This window comes from Heliangelus exortis, chromosome 21, assembly GCF_036169615.1.
Source record: "Heliangelus exortis chromosome 21, bHelExo1.hap1, whole genome shotgun sequence".
NCBI classification, from domain to species: domain Eukaryota; kingdom Metazoa; phylum Chordata; class Aves; order Apodiformes; family Trochilidae; genus Heliangelus; species Heliangelus exortis.
The window spans coordinates 5934212-5959862 of record NC_092442.1 but is presented as its reverse complement, the minus strand read 5'-3'; the positions used below and the strand labels follow the sequence as shown (position 1 = coordinate 5959862).

General features: G+C 41.8%; 1 protein-coding gene across 1 annotated transcript; it reads left to right on the top strand.

Annotated features, from left to right (window-relative positions):
- The first annotated feature begins 532 nt into the window (after positions 1-532).
- Positions 533-25648, top strand: PITPNA (phosphatidylinositol transfer protein alpha). Its single transcript, XM_071765443.1, has 12 exons — positions 533-769; positions 5955-5985; positions 11455-11600; positions 12186-12277; positions 15682-15689; positions 16580-16654; positions 17010-17093; positions 18464-18541; positions 19157-19267; positions 20477-20599; positions 21299-21369; positions 22858-25648. Exons 1-11 carry the CDS (start codon positions 750-752, stop codon positions 21344-21346), a joined length of 816 nt encoding a protein of 271 aa, XP_071621544.1. The 5' UTR covers positions 533-749; the 3' UTR covers positions 21347-21369; positions 22858-25648.
- Positions 25649-25651: the final 3 nt, after the last annotated feature.

Genomic DNA, 25651 nt, shown 5'->3' with positions numbered 1-25651 from the left:
TACAGGTCACTTAAACGCTTGGGTGTTTTGTTTTGTGGGTTGTTTGTTGTTGGGTTTTTTTATTCTAATATCCGGCGTTACTCTCAATGCCACGTCCAGCCCGGCTGGCTGCTGCTCAATAGTACCGAAAGCCAGCGAGGACTTGAGAACGCTCTGAACCGCGACGCTGCTATCCAGATGGAGCCCGGTTCCGAGAAGCCCACCTCACCTTAGCTGCCTGCAGCCCCTGTCCTAACCCTTGGCTCCTGCCCTTAACACCGCCATCGCTCGGCAGCCTTTCCCCTTTCCATTCCACGGGGAGAGGCTTTTAGCCACCCATGGGTGACACGAGACCCGCGGGGCGAGCCTAAGGGATGCGGGGGACGGGGAGCGCTGAGGGTTGGGGTCTGAGGGAAGGTTTTAGGATCTGAGGGAAGGGTTTGGGGATGGCGGGAAAGACTCGCACCCCGTCACCCCGGCAGCCGCCGCTTCCCACTCGCTCCCTCCCTGCCTGTCCTCCCCCTCCCCGTTTTTCCAGGCGCGGCGCGCTCTGCTGTGAGGTCAGGACGCCTCTGCGTGACGCCGTGACGCAGCGGTTGCCGCAGAAACGCCCCGCCCCTCCTCCCGCCGCCCCGGTTCCCCCTTTCCCCCCCCCCCTTTCCCCCCTCCCGCCCCGTCCCGGTGCGGCGCGGTCCATCGGAGCGGCCCGCAAGGCTCCTGTCACCTTCAGCGGGGCCGGCCCGGGCGGGAGGCGCGCGGACGGCGCCGCCATGGTGCTCATCAAGGAATAGTGAGTGTGTGGGGAGGTTCCCCCTTTCCTCCTACCCTTCATCCCTCCGGTTTTTACCCCCCGGCCACCCCCTCCCCCTCGTCCTCTCGGGCCTGGCACCGTGACCAGCCGCGGAGACCGGGCCGGCCCTGCCGTGCTTCGCCCTGCACTGCGGTGGGGGTCGGGCGGCGGAGAGGGAGGGGAGAGCGCTGCGTGAGGGCCGCGGCGCCGGTGGGGGCGGGAGTGAAGGTCACGGAGGCTGCGGGCCGGGGGCGTCCCGGGAGCTGCCGGCGGCCAGCGGCAGCCTCCGCCTGAGAAGCGGCGAGCACCCGTCCCCCCCCCTCTTCCCCCTCCCCCTCTGCGCACAGCCGCTGCGGCTCTCCGGTGCTCGGCGGGGCGGCTCGGGGAGTCCTGCGGCGGGCGGCCCGGTCCGTGATTCCCCCGGTCCGGCTCCGGACTCTGTGTATGGGTTGAGGGGGGGGGGCTTGTTCCCGGTGGTCCGGGGAGGGCACTGACGGCTCCAAGGGCCTTGCCGGGGTCGGGAGCTGGGCTGGCCCCGGCCAGGAGCCGCGGGGTCACTGCACAGCGGTTTCTGTGGAGGGCAGTGGCATCTTCTCCTTCTCCTTGTGACAGGGATAAGCGACAAGCCTGGGGTTTATTGCCCTCCTCTAGGTGTGTAATTTCTACCTAGGGGCTCCAGCAAGAATCGATGTGCCAGAAGTAAGCTAGCTCCAAAATATTTGTGTGTGTGTGTAAAGCTCACCTTGGGAGCTCTTTGCTGTCCCTGACATTGCTGCGGTTGTTCTTCCCCATGATGGGGAAGGAGGAGTGAAAAACGGGCTGGGTGATTTGTGGTGAGTGTGTGTGCAACTATTAGTCACTTGCTGTAGTCTGTAGTGCAGCTGCTCTGTGCTGGCCAACACGCTCTGCTCTTTTGGACCAGTGCTCCTTGGCCAGGTGTCTTGAGGCTCTGCATGCTACTGCACATATTTCTTTTCATTAAATTAATGCTTTCAGAAATTAAGTGTGTTCTATCATTTTAAACTTCTTTTGACTGATGGAAAAGGCTTTTTTTTCTTTTTTTTCTTCCCCCCTTGTTGAAGATAGCCAGGATCTCAATGGTAAAGTGGGTTTTCAGGTCTCCTAGACACATCTACCTCCAAGACAGTGTCCTCCTTACGGTAATTACTTTGCCAGATCATGGATTGTGGTGTGGATTTAAGCATTAAAACTACGGTGAGGGTTGTATTGACTGTTGTAGCTGTCTTTAATATTGATTGACTGTTTTGGTTTTTATTCCCCAATCCTTAAACACTCGCTCCTTTTATCCAGCAGTAGGGGTGTAGAAATTAAGAGCAGCCCTAGAGCTGAGCATCTAACACTGTTACCTTCTGTAGTGTTAAACTGGTTAGCAGGCAGAAACCTGGGCCTAAGGGTTTAGTTTCAGGTGAATGAAAAGATAATTAGCTTGTTTTTCTGTGACATCTGCTTCGCTGGTATTTTCCTATTAATTTAGTTGGTTAATGGATTTTTTCTCGTGCAGCACCTGTCTGGTTTATTTCTGTTCACATTCGTGTATCTTTTCTGTGCTTCTGCTTCCAGTCTCTTGCCCTGTACTGCAGTAAAGCTCACTTGCCTGTGAGCTCGGCTGCCTACACGGCATCTTGTAAAGATGGGAACATAAGTACTTTGAATTTCCAGATTTCTGAGAGTGTGAAAAGCTCATTTGGGTGAGCATCACTGCTAGAAGTCATTTGACTTGATGTTATCACTTACCTCACCAAATCAACATATTTACTGGTCTTTCACACTACCTGTTCCAGAAACAAAATGTGAAGTGTAAACATCAAGACTAAATGTTAGAAGACCAGAATTATTAAATTTTTACAGTCTTCCATTTCTATTTTCAGAAGAATCACCAAACCTTTTAAGTCTTGTAGTTAGCTACAGTGTCCTGTTTATTTTCATCTGTTCTTTGTGTCTTTAAGACATATGTGGCTCTGAGGACAGTCAAGGTTGCTGCTGTACTTTAGAAATTAGCATTTATTTTTGACTTTTTTGGATTCCCAGTTAGCTCTAAGAGTTGCACATCCTGAGCTGTGTCACTGGATTTGTTCTCGTATAATTCTTCCTTGATGTTGTATGTGAATGTTGCCTATTTTACATGCTATTTGACAACATTGGGTTTTTTTCTTTACTAAATCTCATGCCCCAGGAAACAATTGTTTAAGTCATATAGAGTTTTGTGTTTTGGTGTTACCTGACTTGTACATTTGAAGTATCTTGCTATAATTGTTTTATTAGTTCTGGCTGCCCCAGCACTGCATACAGGGACCTTTCTGCCTGCCTAGTGCAGGTGGTAAAAATATGTGAGCTGTAACTGCATGTCACCTGAGCACATTCTTCCATCCCTGTGACCCCTTGGCACACCCTCCCTATTAAATCAAATTGGTATTATTATGTGCTCCATTGGTATTACAGGAGATGCTACAGAAAAAGAAGCAGTAGAACAAAAATCTGATGTCATATCTTTTATTGTCAGGCAATCTATCATCATCTTTTCTGTACAGTTTCTTGGACTGATGGTTGTGCAGTGATAGGTTTAACACTTTCAGTTGATGTCCTAGCAGTCTTTGACTTATCTTTCATTTCTACCTACCTCTGCTGCAGCTAAGCTGCCTGGGTTTTGTTCCTGTGTTTGATTCTATTTTTTTTTTTTTTTTTGGTTGCAGGGTTTGTAAATGCTGGTTGATCCTTGCTATTTTGATTTAACTGCATTGGAAGACCTTGAGGAGAATCAGAGTGTAGAGGCTCACTTCCCTTTCCTGTGAAGTGATGACAATGACACTGACCTTCTCTACAGCTGTACTTCCCTTCCCTGTGCTGTCAGTAAAGGCAGATTTTAGTCTAGGAGGGATTTTAAACATTCTTGATAATTTTCAGGCTTTTGATACAGCTGGCAACCACATCATATGATTTCTTATAAGCTGATCAAGTTCTGTCTCAAAGTTAGGAGTCCTTGTTCCTGTTTTTGCTCCTGCAAAGCTTTTCCTCTGGATCCTCTTGAGCTGTCTTCCTGCCCTCCTTCTTTATCACTTGACCACCTATAAATGTCATCCCCTGCATTCTTTGCTTTCTAGGCTAAATGAATTGTAAACTTTAACTTCTCGGTTCATGAACACTGGACCCTAAGATAATATTCAGATCTAGTGTCTTCCAGTTGTCTAAATTTCATTAGCTTACATAAATCTTCTTATGCCAGGTTTTCTAAAGAAAAGTATTTGGACTCTATTCCAAAGCCATTCTTATTGTTTCTTGGTCTTTTGCCTCTTCTTACCATCCTATCCCTCTTTTCATTCTTATTGCAGTTTTATCTAGCTAACTAACCTGATGTCTACCAGTGGAAATCCATTTTCTGTTTATTGGTCTCCCTTATGTAAGGAATACCATACTGAATTGGACCAACAGTCCTCTTCCATCTTGCCTCCTAGCAGATATTTTTAGGAAACAATGTATACATGACTGTTGTTAAGTATATCCCACCAGTAAGTGGCACAGGGACTTCCAAAAATTGATCAAATCCCACTTTGCTTACAGTTCTTGTGTTTGGCAAGGAGTCCCATAACAAGTATGTCTAATGTTAAGAAGTACACTTCATTTGCCTTAAACCTGTTGCCTAATGGTTCTTATTCTATGGTGAGTTGTTCTTTTGTAAGACATGGTCATTGTTCTTTCTCCATTCACTTTTTCACACCATTAATGACTCTCTAGTGTTCTATGTTAACCCTTCAGCTGTTTTTTTCCTCCAAGCTGAAAAGCCTGCTGTAACTACTTTCTTCTCACACAGAAGCTTTTTCTCATCTCTGATCATCTTTTTGTCTTGCTTCTCATGTTCTGTATCTTCTTTCAGATGAGGTGACCAGAACTATATGCAATATTCAAGATGTTGATGCATGAGAGATGTGTTGTAACTTGGTGTGTGTGTAGGTACAGTGTTCTGATTTCTGGTGGTGTGTTTACTTTTGAAATGCTGCTGAGCTGATGTTTCCAGGTGCTTTTCCATAAGGACACCAAGATACTTGTTGCAATACCTAATCTAGGGCTCATTAACCCCACATATTTGGGGAAAACAAGTGCCTATTGTGCATTGTTTTGATTTTATTGACACCAAACTTCTCTGCAGTTCTTTGCAGCAAGCATAAAGATTTGCTGTCATAAGTAATCTTGCATAATCTCTAAACTTTTGCCCCTCTTGCAGTTTGTCCTGTGGTATCTTACTGGTAATACTATTCTAGCATAGGATAAAATTTCAATTTTCACCAGTATGGCTTTTTAAAATCAGTTTATTAGTAGAGGACTTTTTTCCTGATCCCATTATACCCTAATTCCTATGTATAATATATCCTATTCAGTAGCTGTATCCATTTCATGTTTGTAACTTGCTTTGGTTTCTTGTTTCAACATCCTTACTGAAAGCAGAGGTCAGGTACAAATCTAGTTTTGGAGATGTACATAATATTTTTAAAGGTTTTAACACACCTGCATTTTTATCAGCCTTAAATTTAGTTTTATTCTTGTCCTTAAAAAAAAAAAAAACCTCAGCGTGATTTGTGGCAGTTTTTGCTCTGTAGTCAGTTGATTCTAAGAGCCATTCACGAGACCACAGTGTGAAAAAAAGTGACTCATATAGAAAGGGCACCACTTTCCTTCACAGGCAGCTCTGAGAAAGCTTTCCATATCATTCTGTGTTTAGGGTCGTTTCCTACTGGATGGGGCAAATAAACAAATGTTGCAGTGCCTTGTGGCCATGGCAGAGCTCTGCAGAATTGTCGAAGCATGAAGCAACACTCTGCAACTTGATGAGAAATAAAATGTGACTGTTGAAGGGATGTAGTGAGAAGAAACATGCAGCTGTTTTGCTGCTGTGTAGATTTGTAGGTTGGTAAGATACTACAAGTAAGATACTACAAGTAAGGGTCTTTGAGAAATGCACAGTTTTAGTGTAGGATTGCAATTACACTATCTCATGTCTTAATTTTCTATGAGGCTATTGGATAAATAGCCTTGGGACTAAGGAAGAAGTGCTGGGGATGCTAGCACCAGGTGGGTGCTGGAATACTGGGGAGAGAGGAAAGCTGTGGAGACATTGTCAATTTTGCAGCTGCAAGGATATTTGTTAACTTTCTATTTCTGTGTTCTCTTTCAGCCGTGTTATCCTGCCTGTGTCTGTGGAGGAGGTAAGTCCTTTTCTTGTTGCTTCCTTTCTTTAAGACTGTAAATAAACTTGTGATCAAAGCAGTTTGTATGAACAAAATCTGGAAAATTCATGAGAAGGATCCTTTCTTCAGGACCTTTGTGTGCTGTGACTCATTCACTATGATTTTGACCACATAATTGTATTTCTTTAAGCCTGAGGGAACTGATGCTCTATAAAGTACTTTTAGATGTGTTGATCACGAATCTTAACTTCTCAGTCTGTTCTAACATGCTATTTCCTTTTGATTAACACCATTGGTCTCCTTTCTTTCCATAAAGAGGGAGTTTTAGTACAAATTTAAATTACTGTTTAAACTTTTTTGCTGGAACTCTTGTTTTAGACAAAGAGCAGCCATTTCTTCTGATTTGTGAGACTGAGATAGCAAAAGAAAGATTGTGTATAGTTTTCTTAGCACTCTTTTAAACCTGTCTTCTTTAGCTTTTGCAGAAAGAAAACTTTTTTTTTTAAATGTAGTTTGTAATTTTGACTCCCGTTTGTCTGGAGACAGTAATTTTGATTTCCAAAGTGTCCATGCAGTAGCTAAACAAAGTCTGTTGATGGTTCTCTGCTATTTTCTCTGGGAGCTGTAGTTTACCTTTCCTTCCTCCCACTGCACTGAGCAGCACCCTGGAACAGAACCTGACCATATAAACATTTTCAGTATTTTAATGTTCATACTAGCAAGGTAGGTAAGGAATTTAAATAACTGGGTGTACAGTATTTCTTTAGTAAATATCTTCTTCTGGGTGTATTTTTTTTCCTTGTGATCTTTGGCTGTAAGCCTTCAGTTTGTGATCTCCAATTGAGGGCTTGTTCTAACTCTTAGGGAGAGCTGTGGTAACTGCACTCTTGTTCATTTTTCTTTCCTCTGAATATAGCAGCTACTGTGGCAGAGCCAGTGGTGAGCCAGATCATGGCAGCACTGTTTTAAGCATATCTCTTCTATAAGTCTCTACTCTGACAGAGCACAGTTTAGAACTCAGTGTAGTGTATCCCTGCAGCCAGGAGTCTGGGTACTAAAAGACAAGGGATGTCTGAACTGAGTTTCTTGTTCCTGTGGATCAGTCTGCTGTGACAGGCATCATGTCCTGATGGAAAGTAGACCTCTGATCAGAGGGTGGTTTTAAGTCAATGTACTATGCTAATGAGACTGTTAATGCCAAAAGTCTGTCTGCTGCTTACTCCTTACCTGTAAATTACACACTTGCTGCAGGAATCTGTTTCCAGCAGCTTTAACAGAAGTCCCACTAAAGTGCTGGGGTAGGGATGTTTGGCTCTTCTATTTTGCCTGAGTGCTACTTGTGTGGGGAAGTCCTTAACAAAGAAAAGACTGGCATGGTAAGCTTTAGGAAGTAAGCAAGGGATGCAAACTTTCAAGTTAGAGAAAATTAGGGGTTAAGTGGCAAGGTAGCCTAGAGCTCAATAAAAAGAAAGACCATAGTAGAAATAGCAGGAGTCCTGCCCCATAGTGTTATGCTTCCTACAGCACTTGTGTAAAGAGAAAGTCAAAGAATCAGTATACAGATGGTTTCTTGGAGGGGGTTAGACTGGATGGAACCCAGCACAGGCTTTTTCTGAGTTCTCTGATACTAGGATTAACCTTCATCCAGTTAAAGTGAGTCCCTCACTCTGCTCCTTTCCCTCCCTGGCTGGCTGTTCAGTGCCAGGCATATTTGAGCCTTGTGTCTATGCTGCCTGTGTGGAAAATTGAGTTTTCAGGCTCTTTCCTTGTCTGAGGTGCCCTGGGGTCATCTGCTTCAGAAGATGTATTCCTCTCCTTGGGATCAGAGGAATTTGAGAGAGTTGAATATTGAAACTCTGTGAAGAGCAAATAAACATGGTTAGAAGAGAAAGAACACAAATACCTGAGAGAACACCTTATGTACTTGGATTCTGAATAGACTATCAACTTGATAAAACTTTATTTCTCCCCAGATTTGTGTGTTGTCACCAAGCCCCCTGAATGATGCCCCTTTTCAACGTGGTTCTCGTCTGGTAGCTCAGTTTTCAGGAACCAGTTCCCTAAGCAGAAACAGTTTTCAAGTTTGCTTAGCTCTGCATGTGTACTTAAGTGATGTGGTAGTCTTAAAGGTATGCCTCTGAGGAAAGGTTATTTCCAGTATTTACTCAGAGGATGACTACTGCTTTAGTTTGTGTATTGCTTCATCCCCCTTCCTGCGTGGAAGGATGCTGACACATCTGTGCATCACTTGGTTACCACACTGCTGTCTGTAATACTTTCAAGGTTTTCCTTGGGCACAAAACTCTTAAATAAGGCTCTGGAGACTTGTGGCTCTTGACTGTGATTGCCCATTAAGCATGTCTGGCTAGCAAAAAAGGATTTGTGGTTTCATTTTAATATGGGGAATTTTTGCTTGAAAGACTTAAGAGTTCACATCTTCAGCATATAAACTGCTGCCAAAAGTCTGATGTCAATGCTTAAGATAGAACATGAAGTTAGTTGTGATTTGAGGCAGTGTAATGGGCCTGAGGGAGTCTTCTGTGTCCTTCTGTGATATGCCAGGGAGTTTCTTTTCTCTCCCCCTAGCAAATGGAGCTTAATCAAGAGTAAGGAATTAAAAAGAAAGCCAGTAATCAGGAAGGCATTGGGGAGATGTGAGCTGATGAATAAGGAGATCAGTGCTGGATAGTTAGCCAAGTAGCTGCTAAGATGGGAAGAAAACAGTGGATGAGAAGCCCTGGCCATGACTAAAACTTGAAGGCTGGGATGTAGGAGTTAGACTGTAGCAGACTGCCTGGTACTAGGAAACTCTGCCAAAATGTGGTTCTGCTCAAGTTCAGGCCGCAGGCAGCACTCCTGTGTTGTTTTATACATTACTGGACTGCAGGAAACAAAAAGAAAAAAACATTGTTGCATCTTAGATACTAAACTTTCCTGTTGTGCTTTGACCAACCTCAGGTTGCACAGTTCCAACTTCAATAGCATGGACTTGAGTGGTTGTGTGGGTGTTTTGCCAGCTGCTACTTGGAAATGCTGGTATGGATTAGAGCTGTGTGTACACATTCTGTGCTGCCTCTTTGTGCCTATCACATGGGAAGGACCTTGCCAAGCACTGAAGACGCATATTTAGTAATTGTGTTCGAAGCTGTTTTCAGGAGAATAAGTGTTATTGAAGATGGCTACGTTGAGATCAGGCCTGCTGAAAGAAATTTGGTGTAATGAGGATTTGCTGTTAGCTCTAGGAGAGGTGTTGTGGCACAGATCAAGAAGGAGAACTTCCTGCAGAAGAGGTTTTTGGGAGCTCTCAGGTCTGCACAAATGGTCTACCTGACACTTGGGACTTCATGGAGGCAGAATCTGGTTTTTCTGTTAGCTTTTGCAAGCAGATGCTGTGGGATTTTTTCATTGGGACAGTTTTATTTGGGCCTTTTCCTCTTTTATCAATGCGATTAAAGGATCAGAAATAACAGGGAAGATTAAATGGTGAAGATGCCAAATCAAAGGGCTTATCCTCTTAGTGTCTGCACTTTGACCCACGTATTTAAAAGGGAGAAGGAATGAATGAGAGACTGTTAGTAAGAGGAATTAGTTTATACCCTCAGAGACCTGTCCTGAGAGGTGCTGCAAAGCAGTTGAAGCTATTCAGTCCTCCTCTCTAATGCTGTAGTTGTGAAGCTTGTAAGTTCTCTGTGAGTGCCCTTGTGGTTCTTACTCAACTAAATCAGCTTGCTTCTAAGATTTCACAACTCTCATGTTTTGCTCCTCTGGAAAGAGGCAAGTATTCTGTTTTGTGTGGGTCCCCAGTAGGGGGTCATAAAGAAAGCAGTTTGGTGTGTGAAATGTCAGAGGGCAGAGAGCTGTATTGCAACCCAAAATCCAGACTGAAACCCAGTCTGCTGGTTGCAGTGCACGAACTCTCCAGCCAAATGAGGGGTCCTTGTAGAATTTGGGCCAGTACCTTCTGCAGAGAACAAGCAGAGCCATTGCTCTCAGCTCATGAGTGGTCCATAGGTTGCTTTCTTACAGGTTACTTCTGCTGGATGGCTTTGTTTTGTTTAGTTTTCAGGTGTAGTCTTAACAGGTAATCAGGCTTACTTAATATGCCTACATGTTGTACTTGAGACTGTGTAGAGCACTTGTTTAAATCCCTCTGCCCTCCCCCAGATTAACTGACACTGGAACATACAGCCTTATTACCTTGGCTTACCATCTACTACTTTTCCAATAGGAATGAACATTTTCTTGGTCTTTGTTAGCAGCAGATGGTACAAAAATACCATAGAGCTTACGTACTGGTTTTATTTTGGATGCTCTGACAAAAAAACATAACCACTATAGAAATCTTCCTTCAGTGCTGAAGATGTACCAGCCCAGTGAAGTATTTCTGGGTTGGCAGCTCTGAGCAGTATTTTCCTTTTCAGCCTGGGTTACAGTAGGGAGTGGTAAGTGCCAGTCCTGATTTTGACATGCAGCCCTGTTCTGGGGAAAAGGAAGAAGGCTCAAACAAACAGTGTTCCAGTGCTTTGTAGATATGCTTTGGAGTTTTGGGGGGTTTTGATGTTAATTTTTTTTTTTATTGTTGTTAATCATTGCACTTCTGTTGCCTAATGCTTTGTAGATTACCCTTTCAGACTGCATCTCTGTACTGCCTTTGGCAACAGTCACTGTTTTGCTCATTTGCTGTTCTGAAGACTTAATGCTGTTAAGTTTAAACACTTCCTTTTGACTTAGTGCTTTAGTCCTCAAACCTTGTCTGCTTATCTAACTTCACCTCAAAAGAGGCATCTCTGAATTGTCTTCATTTGGTTCTTTTGAGCTCCACATCCCCTTTTTTAGCTACCAGAGGCAAGAGTATGTTAGTATTTACATCTTCTGCAGAGAAGAATGTTCTGTTTCCCTCATTCTTGCTTTCCTCTGCTCTTTCCTGCAAAACATTTGGGCATATTTTCTTACGAAAGAGATTGTGTAGCATGAAGTAGTTTGAGTGTAGTCATTTTGTCAAAAGAACTTCATGTGAAGTTCTTTTGGATTCTTCTGGATAAAGTACTGTATGCTTATTAGTTTAGGACTGGCAGTGCATTGTTCTTCATTTGACTTGAACAATTGGGACACCTGTGTGCCAAAAAGATTGAAAAAAAAGGATTTTGGTACTGTATGCCTGAGATCTCCTGCATTTTTAAAGATTGTCCTGATGCTCCTTCAGTATGTTTTACTTTTTCCTCAATTTGTGTTGGTTTGGAGCTTGAGATTTCCATGTTAAAGGTAACTATTGTAAGGGTTAAAGGTAACTGGCAATGCTTTCCTCCTAACTACCACTCCAGCTTTCTATATCAGAATGAAATTTAACAGGCTGCCTTTCTGGGCACACCAGTGGATGCCCTTTCCTCTGCCTTCTCTCCAGATAATAAATTCATCCTTTGCTGCTTCTGGTAAACTTATTACTTCTGCTAAATTATAGCAATAACAATAATGTGTCTTTAACTTTAGTACCAAGTAGGACAGCTGTATTCTGTGGCAGAAGCCAGCAAAAATGAAACTGGTGGAGGTGAAGGAGTGGAAGTCCTGGTGAACGAGCCCTACGAAAGAGATGGAGAACGAGGGCAGTACACACACAAGATTTACCACTTACAGAGGTATGTGAAACATTTTGTCCCCAGATTCAGGCAAGATGAACTGTAGGAAGATGCAATAGGGTTGCAGCACCTGTGTATCTCATGGATTATGTAAAGGAGGCTGAAAGATGGGAAAGTAAGACAGGAGTGTCATAGTGGCTGGCACATGGTTCAGATGGAAGTGGACACCATGGTTACACCTATCCACTCCTGTAAGTGTGGCTGTTGTCCCAAGAAAATCTGGCTCTGAGCTTTTCAAAGCAAATACGATCCTGTTAGCCAGTATTTTGATACTTGAATTTGTCCAAAACACAAAATGCCACCTAGATTTCAACCTGCTTCAGCCTCCTTTTTTTTTTCCCTTTCTTTTCTTCTTTCCTTTCATGATGCAAAGAAGGTTTAGATGAACCTTCCAATTCAGCAGTCTCTGGAAATCCTTAGACTGGGAATGGGGAGAACCCTACCAGTTCCACCAGTGTGCACATGTGCAAGACTCCAATGTCTGTATTTCAGGTGATATTCTGCCTGTCTAAAAATGTCTGGGCTGTAGCTCTCATTACATGTAGTTTTTATCAATGTTTTCTTTCCTCTTTCCGAATTCTGCAGCAAGGTGCCAACATTTGTGAGAATGCTGGCCCCTGAAGGAGCTCTGAACATACATGAAAAAGCATGGAATGCATATCCCTACTGCAGAACTGGTGAGTGCCTGGGGAAGGACTGTGGATTGCAGGCTTTTTGTTTTCTTGGGGATAGGGTGGGAGAAGATAATGCAGGACGCACACAGTTGGAAGGGAGGTTATTCCAGCCAGCTCTTACCTTAGATTTCTGTTCTCTGAGCATTTCTTGTGGTAGGAAAAGCAAAATACAGTGCTGTGGAGTTAAAAGAAATGCCCTTGTCTGATGTGCTGCTAATGAGTCACTGTAGAGAACAGACCAAGAAACAGATATTAGTCCTACTAAAGAAACAGGTATGTTAACATCTGAAATGAACATATGAGGGACAATTTTATGTACTCAAGTACAGCATAGCCTGGTGGGGAAAAAATGGAAAATGTAAGAGGGAAAGAGGGCAGATCTTCATTGCCTCTTGCTTAATGTAGTTTTATGGTCACAACAGTGCTCTGTGATTGATATTTGCTCCATTGCAGGACCCAAGGTTAGTGAAGGTTGAACAGGTAATGCTATTGTTGCTTCTGGGCTGGGGGCTTGACACAGATACCCAAATCCCATCCAATAAGCATAAAGTGAATCCATCAGTAAAGTCTGGGGTAAGGCTCTGGAAGCTGTGCAAAGTGGTGAAATCGTGTCAAACTCATGTTCTACAGGAGTCTTTAGTATCTCATTTACTCAAGTCATCAGCCACAGTGTTTAGCCACCACTGTTTTTCTGGCCTTTGATGCTGTAGGAATTGCAAACTTGACTTTGCCTCCAAACTTATGTAGTATTTTTGGCCATGGTTTGTGCTGTTTGTACCTTGGAAGGATACACTTTCTACTATTTGGTAACGGTACAGTTGCTATGGGCACTGTAAACTTCAGAATTCCAACTGTTCCTGAAACTCAATGTAGAAAAATTGTTTTCAACAATTTACTTAAGGTATTGTAAATGAAGTGTTTTTAAAAGAAGGAAAAAGCTTTGCTGTGAGGGAGGATGAAGTTACCTCAGAATGTGAAATTACCTGCAGCAGTAAGGTGGACTAAATATTTCAAGTAAAAAATTCAGATGCTATCATCATCAACTGCAGACTAAGTTTTTAATGTTATATGACTCAAGATACTAGTACAAAGTTATTTACAACCAATCTTACTCATTTTTATGCAGTTTTCTTTCTGCATATCCCTTAAATTAGCTAGAAAATGTCTAGTTTATTTCCATGTTTAAAAGGAAACAGTTCTTTCATTAATTCTTTAAATTGTGGAAACAGATCTGACTAAGTTGACTCCAGCAGGTTTTGTTAGACACAATACCTGGCTATATCTTCTTCCTCTTCTCCACCAATTTCTAAAACAATGTCTGAGTTAGCTTGTTTTGTCACTCTTAGCTGCTGATCCTTCAGTTACACAATGCTAACATTTATGTGGAAAAAATGTGATGCTAAAATCAGAAGACTCTCCAACACAGTTGAAGAAATTTCAGATTTTGGTATGCTAGAAATGATAACACAACAACAACAAAAAAATCCTCAGCTATAATAAACATCAGTATAATATGAGATGGAAAAGGGCTTTGTTGTGGGGGTTGGAGCAGAAGGCAATTTTTATGCGGAGGCTGACAAATCTGTTTAGAGAATCTGCCAGCCTGATGAATATCAAGAAAAGCTCAGAAAAGTTGCTGAAACCTTCACTTGCTGGTACTGGGCAGGAGGGAAGAACCCATGTGCCTGGTGTAGGCTGCCTTGTGCATTATCATTTTACTTTAGGACACGCTTGGGTATTTTGGGTCAGATGTGAGAAGACTTGAATGGCCTCATGTGCATCTTTGTGCAACAAAAAATGCCATGCTGGCTTTTAGTCCTCTCACTAGAGCTTGAAACTTAAAAGCCAACTTAAGGCTGAGGGAATTTAAATGCCTAGCTTATAACTTCTTGCAGTTCTGCATGTGTGTTTTTGCTGTTATATGTTGTTGTACTTCAAAGGGGAGCCTGACTTTGCTCCTTTGAGAACATGAACTGTAAAGGAGGTTGCTCCTGTATGCATTTACAACTTCTAAGTAAAAATTAAGTGAGGATTGTCTCATAGTTAAAGCTGTGGTCTGGTGCCAAGGAGAAATGTGTTCTTGGTTCTGCAGCCTGACTTAAATATTAATGTTGCTTAAACGTTTTTAGAAAAGCAATTTGATGTGTGTTCCACTCTTCTGGGTGTCAGCATGAGGTGCCTTTGGCCAAATGTCAAGAAATAGAGAAGTTATAACTGCAGAGATGTGTAGGAGTCAGTGCTGTAGAGCCTCAAGTGCAGGCTGTAATTTGTAGCAAGCTGAGCATCCAAGTTTTAATGGACATTTCTAAATAGATTAATTTGTTTGCATTACAAATGAGGAGTCTTGCCCACAGAGAAGAAATTAGAAAGGTAAAAGAAACCTGTTTTAAGGCAGGTGCATAGTCATGGGAAGGTTCTGGCTTATAATCACTGCTGGTTTTTTTTCACTGTTTTGTGTGGACTGTCAGGAAAAAAACTCTTTGCAGAAATAATGAAATGTTCTTTAAGATTAAATTCATCTCTTTAAAAATTAGCCTCAGCTCTGTTTGATTGTAGTCTCCCTCCACCCCAACAGGTCCATTTAAATAATTACCCTTCTGTAAATTACTGTAAAAAGCAATTTTGAAGTTGTCAGGGCCCAGCAGTAGGCAATTAAAGTAGCTGGATGTGCATGATGGGTGATAAGAGATGGTGCTGTCTTACAGGATGCTGGGTTGGAAACTCCTCAATTGTAACAGTACCTTTAAAATAAAATTGTTTCTTAATAAAGCCCTCACAGTAAACTTCAGAGCAAACAAGCAAAATTTAACTCTAGTTTCAGACATCCTTATTCTTAAGGTAGAATTGCTAAGGTGCTCTGATGGTTCAGGTAGAACAGATGCTGACTGTTACAGGATCTTTAATTGCTTTTCTGTGTTGAATAATTGAACCTTACTATCCAGGGAGTTTAGTTACCATGAGCAGCAGAGATGCAGAGGGTCTGGTTACTGCATGCAGGAGCGATGAGGTCTGCACTGGCCTGAAATCCAGCATGTGTTTGGTTCAGAACTATGGAGAGGTTTCTTATCTGCAAGCTGAGAAAGGATTGGTAAAATGCCGTCAGCCAAACATCCTTATTCCATCTTCTCATCCAGCTGGCTGGAGTCCAGAGAGCAGAAGTGGCAGTACATAATTAATTGCTGCTCCTCTGGGTTTCTCCAAGTCTGAGAATTTCCAGAGGAGAAGGGGATGAAGTTAGCTGGCTTTTTGACTTCTAGGATTTTTTCTCAATAATAGCAGAAGCCCCCTGGGAAGCTGAAATTGTCCCTGTTTTGCTGGTAGGGGGAGGAGGGTGATGGTTGCTGTACATTCCTTTTTCACTAAATTACTATATCTCTTTCTTTTCATGTGTTGATATCTTGGACCAGTTATTACAGTAAGTATTGTTTTTACTGATTATCTACTGATGGAAGCATGTGTAACCTCTGAAATGAAGCATGTAACAACTCTTCAGCTCCACCTAAAGTCACTTTAGCTTTTGTCATAGTAAGATGATGTAGAATAACCACTCTTACCAACTGTGGCATATCCACAAACACTTCATAAATAGTCAGAGAGATGGAGCTTGGCTGCAGCAGTGCTCCACTTTACTCATGGGAATGTACCATTGCCTAGCAAACTGATGAAAAAAAAGTTAGCTTATACCCCTATGTCCCTTTGGGTAATCTGTCTCTGAATTTGATATTTCCTTTTTACATGCTTGTGCTTTTGTTGCTAGTCCCTTGAGGGAGGATAGGGTTACCTTTGGAAGTCCTTTTCTACTGACAGTAATGATGAGAAATGGAAAGTTTTTTGCTTACTTGGCAGAACTGTGCTTCTTGTCCCTTCCTTTCCCGTGTAAAAAGCTCTCAACATGTCAGTTTAATATTATTCCTTTGAAGAGCAGCATCCAAATATGTACTCAGTGCTAGATCAATAATCTTTGAAAAGACAATTTCTGCCTAGTTTCTGCCCTTCTAAGCTCTAACTGGGGTGGCAGATACTGTTCTTTAATGAACAAGCTATCTATAAACTCCAACTGTTTCACTAAAACAACTGAATATTTTTTTCTCAGTGAACAGCTCAAGGTTTATTTGATCTTATATATTTAGTGATTAAGCAATTTTTCTAAAAGGCATGATGTATTTACAGATAATCCTGAAGTTCCCTAAGTCAGACTGCAATAAAGAGATAATTCTTTGAGTTGACTTTCCTACTGCTTATCTAGCTATTAAGAAGACAATTTATGTCTCCAAAGAATAACAAGAAGCTTTATTTTGGTGACAGAATGAGTATATGAAGGATGACTTCCTGATCAAAATTGAAACCTGGCATAAATCAGATCTTGGAACACAAGAGAATGTAAGTACTTGAGTTGTGTGTTTTATTCATCTCTTTAATGTCACAATGCTGCTTTCTGTGCTAAAGAATGGCTGTGTGGAGCTGTCTGTTCACTGTGTTCCTGGATTTGAAGTGCTTATCACACTAGCAAGGCAGAGAATCCTTCCCATTTGCTTTTCATATATGCTGAATAAAATTATCCCCAAACACTTGTTCTGTGTGAACATCTTTGTTTCTTTAGAAGATCTCACGTTGTGTGCTCACCATGGTGTGCATGTGGAAGGGAAATGCTGGGTGTCTCCACCTTGTTTCTTACAATCAGAAGTGTTCTGTAGTTGGGTCAGTTACATTAATTAGTCTTGTGCTTTCACTGCAGGTTCATAAACTGGAGCCAGATGTATGGAAGAACGTAGAAGCTGTTTATATAGACATTGCTGATCGGAGTCAAGTGCTTCCCAAGGTATGGTGGGTGGTTAGGAGCTCTCTGGTGTGTGTGGCCTTGTGCTGAGAGAGCATAATGTCCAAACTGTGTTCCCAGAGGTGGTCACAGTTCACGGGACAAATAAGAGGATGGAGAGAGAAGGAAAGGCATTCCTTAGAGTGTTAAGACAAGCTAGAGGAAAACCTCTGTAAAAAGCTGTATCACAACTGAGCGTAAAGTGTGTTGCTTAGCCTTGCAGTGTGTGTAACAGTGTAGATATCCACAAACACTTCATTACTAGTCAGAGAGATGGAGCTTGACTGCAGCAGTGCTGCGTGTAATTCTTGAATAGCAGGAAATGGCACTGCCCTTTCCATACAGGAGCTTTATTTAACTGCCTCCTTTTTGAAACTGACCCATGGCTTCATGAGTGTATCTTGAAATCTTGTATCTAATACTTTCTTCCAAGAATAGCTACAGTTGCTATAAAAAACTAAGGGATATTTCTGTACTGTACTGTAAAAAAACCCCAGCCCCGAACTAAATAAAAATGTAGTGAGGCTCAAATTTTGGCACTTAGTATTTCTGGTACCATTCAATTACCTGTTATCAAACTTGGCCTTGGGTATTAAATTGGAACTAATACTTACTTAGCTTTACTTTTCAGTAAAGATGAACAGTTAGAATGTGAGTGGTATCTGATCCTCATAGGAGAGACAAGTACTGAGCTGTATCTGCAAATACAAAGTACTCTGAATTAAATGCTGCCAGAGAGCAAGGAGAATTAACCTGGAGCAGAAGACTCCCAAAGAAAATGCTACAATTGATTGCTTTTGGCACTAAACTGATGGTGATTTGAGTTTGTCTGCATGGTAATTGAACTGGGGATAGGAGTAGAAAGCACACATCAGTCTTAATCCAAGATGCAGGAGGGATATAATAGGGGACCTCTTTCTTTTTGGTGGTATTGTGAGTTTGACTGTACTTGTCTTCTTGTGTGCAATATGTGAGCATGATGCTGATACAGTACTGTGAAAAATACTGGAGGCATCTCCAGAGAGCAGTGTTATTTCCTGCAGCAGCAGTGTTTAGCTCCTAAAGAATGAGTGGTTACAGGAAACCTATCCTGAGGGTTTACAGATCTCCTGATGGTCTTACCCTAAAGGAATCCCTACAAAGGTTGTGTCAGTTAGTTACCACTTCTTCACATAGGTCTAGGACACAGCACAGGGGGGAGAAATATTTCCTTAAAGAGTGGCTGAACTAATGTTGAAGTCTGAAAACATTAGCTCTTGAGAAGGCAGTTAGAGGTTAGTCTTTGCCCAGCAGAAAAATAAATCCTTTGTGACAGTAAGCAACTGGGTAACAGTAAGATAATTTGTAGTTGATTTTATGTGTCTCTCCAATAGGATTACAAGGCAGAAGAAGATCCAGCAAAATTTAAATCTGTCAAGACTGGACGTGGACCTCTGGGTCCCAACTGGAAGGTGAGTATTGCATGAGTTCAGGGACTGTATCAGCTGGCATGACTGAAGTGTAGATACCTGGGTCTTGGAGGCAAAGGTACCTGCTGTCTGGTGTCCATTTCAGGAGTTCACCCAAGATAATGCAAGGATGAACTAGCCATGAGCTGCTGTGTTTAACCTTTACCTTAAATACTTTGAATCAAGACTCTGGAAGTGAAAATGTAATACCAGTCCTTAAGAGGGACCCTGAATGGCATCTGGGGAGCTACTGGTGTGCAAGTCTCATCTCTAACAGGCAAACCTAGTAGAAGCTGTGGTTGATATGATCACTTGAGAAAAGGTCCACCTTACAAACCTTGTAGTTTTCTTTAAGGCTTGATGTGGATGACTGAGATGATATAATCTATTTCCAAAATGTTTTAGATAGGGACTTTGTAAAAAGACTTGGGAGGAAATAAAGTAGCTGTGGCATAACAGATACCGAAAGACATAAATTTAATGGAAGAAAAAGTGGAGAACAGAGGAAATGTTTGTGAGGAATTGTGGAAAGAAAATCCTTCAGTTATAACTGAAGGAGCTGCTTTCTAGGAGACATTTGACCTGAGTCCTGATGTGAATAATTTTGTGTCTTTGCAGAAAGAGTTGGGAAAGCAGTCAGATTGTCCATACATGTGTGCTTACAAACTGGTAACAGTCAAGTTCAAGTGGTGGGGTCTGCAAAATAAAGTTGAGAACTTCATACAGAAGGTAAGTGAGGTCACTGATGGGGAGAGATGAGCAAATAAGACATGTTTCATTTTTCATCTGCCTTAGAACCTTAGCTTCTTCTATTAGTGTATCCTGCCTGGAGATAGTAACTTGAAATCCAGTCATGTCACCTCAGGCAATACAGTCAAGGCCTCTGCCTCAGAGCTCATAAGCCATGGGCTGCAGCAGGGTGCCAGACCTCAGAATCAGTATGTGCAATTTTGCTGGCAATGACATGTTCATAAAATCCCTGTGACTTCAGAGCTTTGGGGCTTCTCAGTGAATAATATTGATAAACTGTAGTGCTGCTTCTGCAGAAGTAATTCTTTGGTGAGATAATCTCAAGAGAACCCTAGGGAGGAATAACCATTCTGCTACAGGATTTTAAATACTTGTAGCAAAAGCTCTGAACAAAACAGTGTCCTGAATCCCTTTCTCTTTATGTGCATTTCTCCCACTGCTCATTTGAGTCAAAGTAGTTGGGTTCTTTTGATGAGAGCAAGTTATCAGATGTGAAACCATAGCTGGTAAAACTGAAGTGTCTTTCCTTAATGAGAATTTTCCAAGATGCATTGTATGATCCTGTATAATACAATGATTTTGTCTAGCTTATCTCCTACAAAATGGAAATAAATTGTTCCTAACTTTTAGTAGCTTGTGCACATTATTTACCCCTGCTGTAAGGTTTTCTTCTGTGGGAAACAAGTTTAGGCTTTTTTCTAGGTCACTGCAAAAGAAAAAAACAAGACAGGTGCATGTCAACCTTTACACTTGATAACGTCCAGTTTGAGCAAGACAAGGATTATTGAAAAAAAATACTTCTATTCTGGTTTTGCTTTTTTCTGCACCTTCGGGCTAAGTATTGTGCTCTAAGTCAACCCAACCTGGAGCACTTTATTCAGTCAGAATAGTACTGTCAAATCAAAGGAAATTACTAAAGCATTCACTAATTCTTTCAATGCACTGTGCAGGCTGCTGTCTAGGCTTGACAAAAAAAAAATGCATTTCTCTGGGGATTTAATATTCTAGATATTCTGTTAAATGAATAAAAATTATCTAGCTTAAATTTCCAATTGTGGCAGCTATAGGGAAAGGTGGGTGAGGGAGCTAAGTGTACACATCTCTGAAAATTGTTATGATTGAATTAGATCCATATTAATTGCCCTATGAGTAAGCTCACAGTGTGCTCTGTTCCTCCTCCTGCTGCAGCAAGAAAAACGTCTCTTCACAAACTTCCATCGGCAGCTCTTCTGCTGGCTTGACAAGTGGGTTGATCTGACTATGGAGGACATTCGTAGGATGGAGGAGGAGACCAAGAGACAGCTGGATGAGGTCAGTGGAAAAGCAGGGCAGGTGTGGGTTGTGTGAGAAACTGTTTGTATCCAGTACAGCAGAGAGAGGAAAGACTGCTGCATTGTCAGAGCGTAGTGTGTATTGTCTTCCTGCTATTTAGGTCATGCTGCTTGTGGTTTGAGTGATTGGCTGTGACTGTGTTGTGCTGGCATCTCCTTCTAATCATTATGGACTCGTGTCTGTTGTTGAGCCAGTGAATGTGTTGAACCACAGGTAATGAGGGGATGAGTGGGAGTGATTCATTTACAGCTTGAATGTTTTTTATTAGCTTTTACCCCAAGCTGAACGATAATTTTTGTCCTCTTTAGTTTCCAAAAAACAGTTCAGTAAAAGAGTTTTTAGCTCTAAGTATTAAAAGCAGGTAGTTGAGGTATGTAACAGGGTTTTTACAGTGAGAAACACAGATTTGGTAATAATGAGTACATTGTTCAGCAATTTTTCCTGCACTTCTTCTCTTTATTCATGCCTCATTATAGTTTCATGTACAGTTTGCACTTTGGGTAATGGTGCCAGATCCCTGCAACTTAACCAAAAATGGTGCTTGCATGTTCACAATATTCACAAAAAACTATTTGGGATGCTTAGATAGAATCAGTGTTTCTCATAAAGGAGGCAGCTTTCCATAATGATAAATGCTGAGGTGAGAATCAGTACTGAATATCATTTTTTCTCTTTCAGATGAGAGAAAAAGATCCAGTGAAAGGAATGACAGCTGCAGATGAATAACACGACTCCTTCCTTGTGGCACTGTAGGTATCAAGTGAGTTTGACAGAAGTCTTTTGCCTATTGCTCTGTTAGGTGGAAAAATACATTTGGGTATTGTACTATGATCCTGTTCATAGTTTCTAGCAGGCAAGTCTGTGGTATTGTTTTTATAGTCAACCTGTTTCACTGACTGGTTGGTGAGTTCACTGTCTTGTTTCAGAACTATTCTAAAGGAATGTTAGAGTGAAAAGAATAAGAAAAAGGTGTTAGAACATTTTGTAGACTTCTACTATTCTTATTTCTGTAATGCATGAGTTTATCTTCCCAACGGGAAGATAAAAGGGGAATAAAGATGAGAAACTTAAAGTTGGAAAATTAAAAAAAAATGGAAACAGATTGACTGGAACAGGGGAAAGGCAGTAACATATGGGATAAAGAAGAAAAACACAAATTTATACAAATATATATACAACATGATCTGGATGCTGGCAGAGGTAGGAGCCTGAGGGCCCCCTGGGGCAGGGCCAACTCAGGAGGGGTTCCAAGGCTCTTCCTTCACCTGATGGTTGTGGATTCAGGGAACTGCAGGGAAGCAGAAGACAATCAAGGAGCACCTCTGCCTGAGGTTGACGAAGTATGGACAGGGAATGGGGGGGAATAGACCCCTCTGAGTTCTGTCCCTCTTAGAGTCTGAAAGCCCTCCTGCTTTAGTTTCTTGTACTCAAGCTGTGACACCATTCTAACTGCAAGGGAGGGATTATCACACTGGGAATCATACATGAATTTGCTTTTGTTGTCCAAATCCCTAGGCTGTGTTCTAGACAGCATGGTGAGTGACAATGTATAAGCAGTACTGAGAATTTTGAACCTTATTCTGTTAGATTGTGTAACCAGTGTGGGGCTTGGTTTTGGTAGATTTTTCTTGGATGCTGTACAAAAATGTGTTATGGTATTAGGGAAGTAAGAAGGCGAGGACAAAAAAGAGATTGAGTATTTATGTAAAGAAATCCAAGTTACTAGCCATAACTTTTCCAGGACAGTAAAACTCCCTTACTAGCAGTCCTTTGAAAGAATGGGATGAGGCAAAATCACAGGTGTATCAAGAGCTGACTGTTATCTCCGTTACAATAACAAAGTTCAAGTGGGGAACACAAGGTGAAGAAGTTTCTGAAGAGGTGTCTTCTAATAGATGTATTTTAGTCTTTTAATGCAACTTAAAGCTTTTTAATTTCTTCTTCATTCATATTTACTCTAGTTATTAAATAAAGAAGTTGATGGTCTTCTCAACTATATTGTAGCCTCTAGACTGGTTAGGTTGTTTAAATTGCAATTTCTGTCTGTCATTTTTAGGCTATGTTGGAAATTCTGCTCTGGATTAGTGCTGAAATGTAGTGATGCAGTGGTGTGTTGCTATCAGACACACTGGTGACAGTGTATCTCCCAAAATGAAGGTTCAGTCTTAAGCTACTTTTGGGATATTGCTCTTCCAAAGCAATTTTAAAAATGTTTTCCCTTTGTCTCTTTATTTTAGTTCACAAGACAGTCATCAGGAAGGCCCAGGTAATCCATACTCTGGACAGACGGACCACCTCTGGATCACGCCTTTCTCTATCCAGTCAGCAGGCGTTTTAAATCTCCCATAGCTAATTCTAGATGCCCCTTAATATTGTGAGCAAATAGACCTCTGGTACTAAGCACTCCAATGTTAGCACGTGTATGAAGGAGGTAGCTCCTTGGAGACGTGTGACTTAGAGTTTGCTGTATTTACGATTCCTCCCTCTTTTTTTTCTTTTTTTTTTTTTTTCATTGTGTTCAGACCAATTTCCATGTGGCCCTGTTTGATTTCCAAGTGTCATTTTTAGCTAAAATAGTCTTGTGATGTGGTGACTTAGATTTTTTTTTTTTTTTTTTTTTTTTCCAAGTGGGATAAACTGCCACCTTTGTTCCTGCCCAGTCCTTCACCATTCCTTGAATGTCTGTTTGGAGAGGGGAAACTGTCAATGTTCTAGAGTGCAAAACTATTCCACAAAATGCTATGCTCTGACCCTTGCTCCCAGGGTAAGAAATTTAATGGCATGTAATCTGAATACATAATCAAGAGTAGCCAGATATAGTTCTTGGTCTGTGATAAATTGTGATACATGGCTTCTGCACGGCATTACTTTGTTCTGTCTTAGCACACATGAATTAAAAGACTGCACAGAAGCTGCATTCAGTGTCCCCATGCTAGGACTTTCAGCACAAAACTCTTGAGTTTCAGTTTAGTGGTATGTGGTCCCTTTGGCCCATATAGCTATGTTGTCCTTCAGCTGTGTGTGTCAGTCTAACACAATCATTACAAAAAGTTGCCTGACATATGTTGCAACTTCCTGGTTCATTGTTTACTAAGCCTTCCCATAACTTACAAAGCTAGAATTATTTTGACTAATAATAATGTGATTCTTCTTGAATAAATTGGGATGTAGCAAAAGGTGGCATACAATGAAGTCTTGGTACCTGATACACATCCAGGTGCCTAGGTTAGTGGTTCTGATCAGCAATAATATTCTTCCCATTCCAAGACTGACTAAAACATCTCCTTTCATGCTGTAAAAAAGCAACTTATAAGGACTTGCAGTTGTTTTCTAAGATTCCTGTCAGTTATTACACAAAGGATACTGTTACACAATGTAAAGAGCTCTAGTTATTTAATGAACTCAAATACTTACTCTAACTGAACTTACGTTGGTTTCAGCTTTAGACAATCAAATAAGCAGAAAAAAATCAAAGAAATGCTATATTAAATACATATGAGAAGTAAAAAAAAATCTTTTGCTTATGTCTAAGGCCCAATGTTTGATTTTTCTTTTTTTTTTTTTCCTAGTAGTCATATCTTTATTTACTACTTCTGTGTTTGGCAGCACTAACATGAAATATACCAACTGCCAAACACAGTTGTGGGTGTATCACCACTTTTGAGGAGTCTTTTTGACATTCTGTAATACATCCAACTCCTTCAGCCCATGACATTCCTGCAAGCAGGAGCTCCTGAAATGAGTCCCCTGCCCCGTGGAACAAGTGTGTGCTGAGATCTGAACTGTTTTCAGTGCAAGGGAAGATGAGGCATGCTCTGGAGGGGAGAGGATGGCATTTGGTTTCTGGGGAGGGGGCAGTTTATCCCTTTATTTTTAGTTTATTTTGCCTTACTCATGTCTAAGTGCAATAAGCTCTGAATTATACCAGTAACTCTGGCAGGCTCTTCTCAGTGACCTCAGACAGTTTTGCGGGGTGGGAGTGGGGTTTGAGGGATTTTTAGCATTCTCACCAGGCAGAAATAAAACAAATTTACTGTAAAATAGGTTATTAAACTGCATTTTAATCTGCGAGGCTATTTGGGACCAGGATGTTTCATGGCATCTTCTGTAGCTGTTCAAGAAGTATTCTAGGAGTGTAGGCCCCACGTACTGTTCTTTTAGTTTAAAGTATTTTTAACTGAGAATTTATGCACTGACTTCATGTTCATGTTTGTTGGTTGCGTTTTGAGGGATTCTTACACTTGAGGACAACCTAAGAATACGCATAGCACACTTGTTCTTTCAATTTTTTGTTTATCCAAGAGGCTTTCTATCTGATGACACTAATCGCTATGGAAGCAGATTGTAACATTCCACCATGCAATCCTTTTTTGATCCTCTGATTTCAGAGTAAGAGCTTTTACACAAAGCTTTCCTGATTAGTGGAAAAACTGGGGGGGAAAAATGCAGGAACCTCCAACCTGAATATTTCCCTCCCACGTCTCCCAACCATTTGCTTTCTTTCCTTCCAATTTAATCCAAAGTGAAAGCATCCCTCAGCCTTGGGACAGTCAAATCCTATGCAGACCTTTTGGTCTCGATGCTTGGTTCCTGCTAGTGAGCGTGGCAAAGATCACCCGGTGTTACCGTGCTCTGTGTTGAGAACCCCTCAACCTGCTGGCTCCTGGGGAGGGGGCTACAGCCGGGCTGTTTGTCTGTTCTAGGGCGATGGTTGTGCTGTGACCCTCTCCCCGTCGATGTTGGGGGGTCCCGAGGCAGGTTCCTCACCACAGCCTGGTTTGTGGTGGGGCTGCTTGCCTCTGCTCCCCCCACCTCCCCTGCCTTGCACCTCTCTGGGTTCATCCCCGCTGGGCCTCCCCGATACGTTCTGATGGGTTCATCGTGCTCTTTCCTTTGGCAACACACACTTTGTGGAATGGGTTAGATTATCTCGTTGTTTCTTTAAATGTGAGTTTGTGCCTTTTTTGTCTCCTAATCTTCCAATACAGGCATATTGGAAACGGAATCTAATAAAAATACTAGACAGAGCTT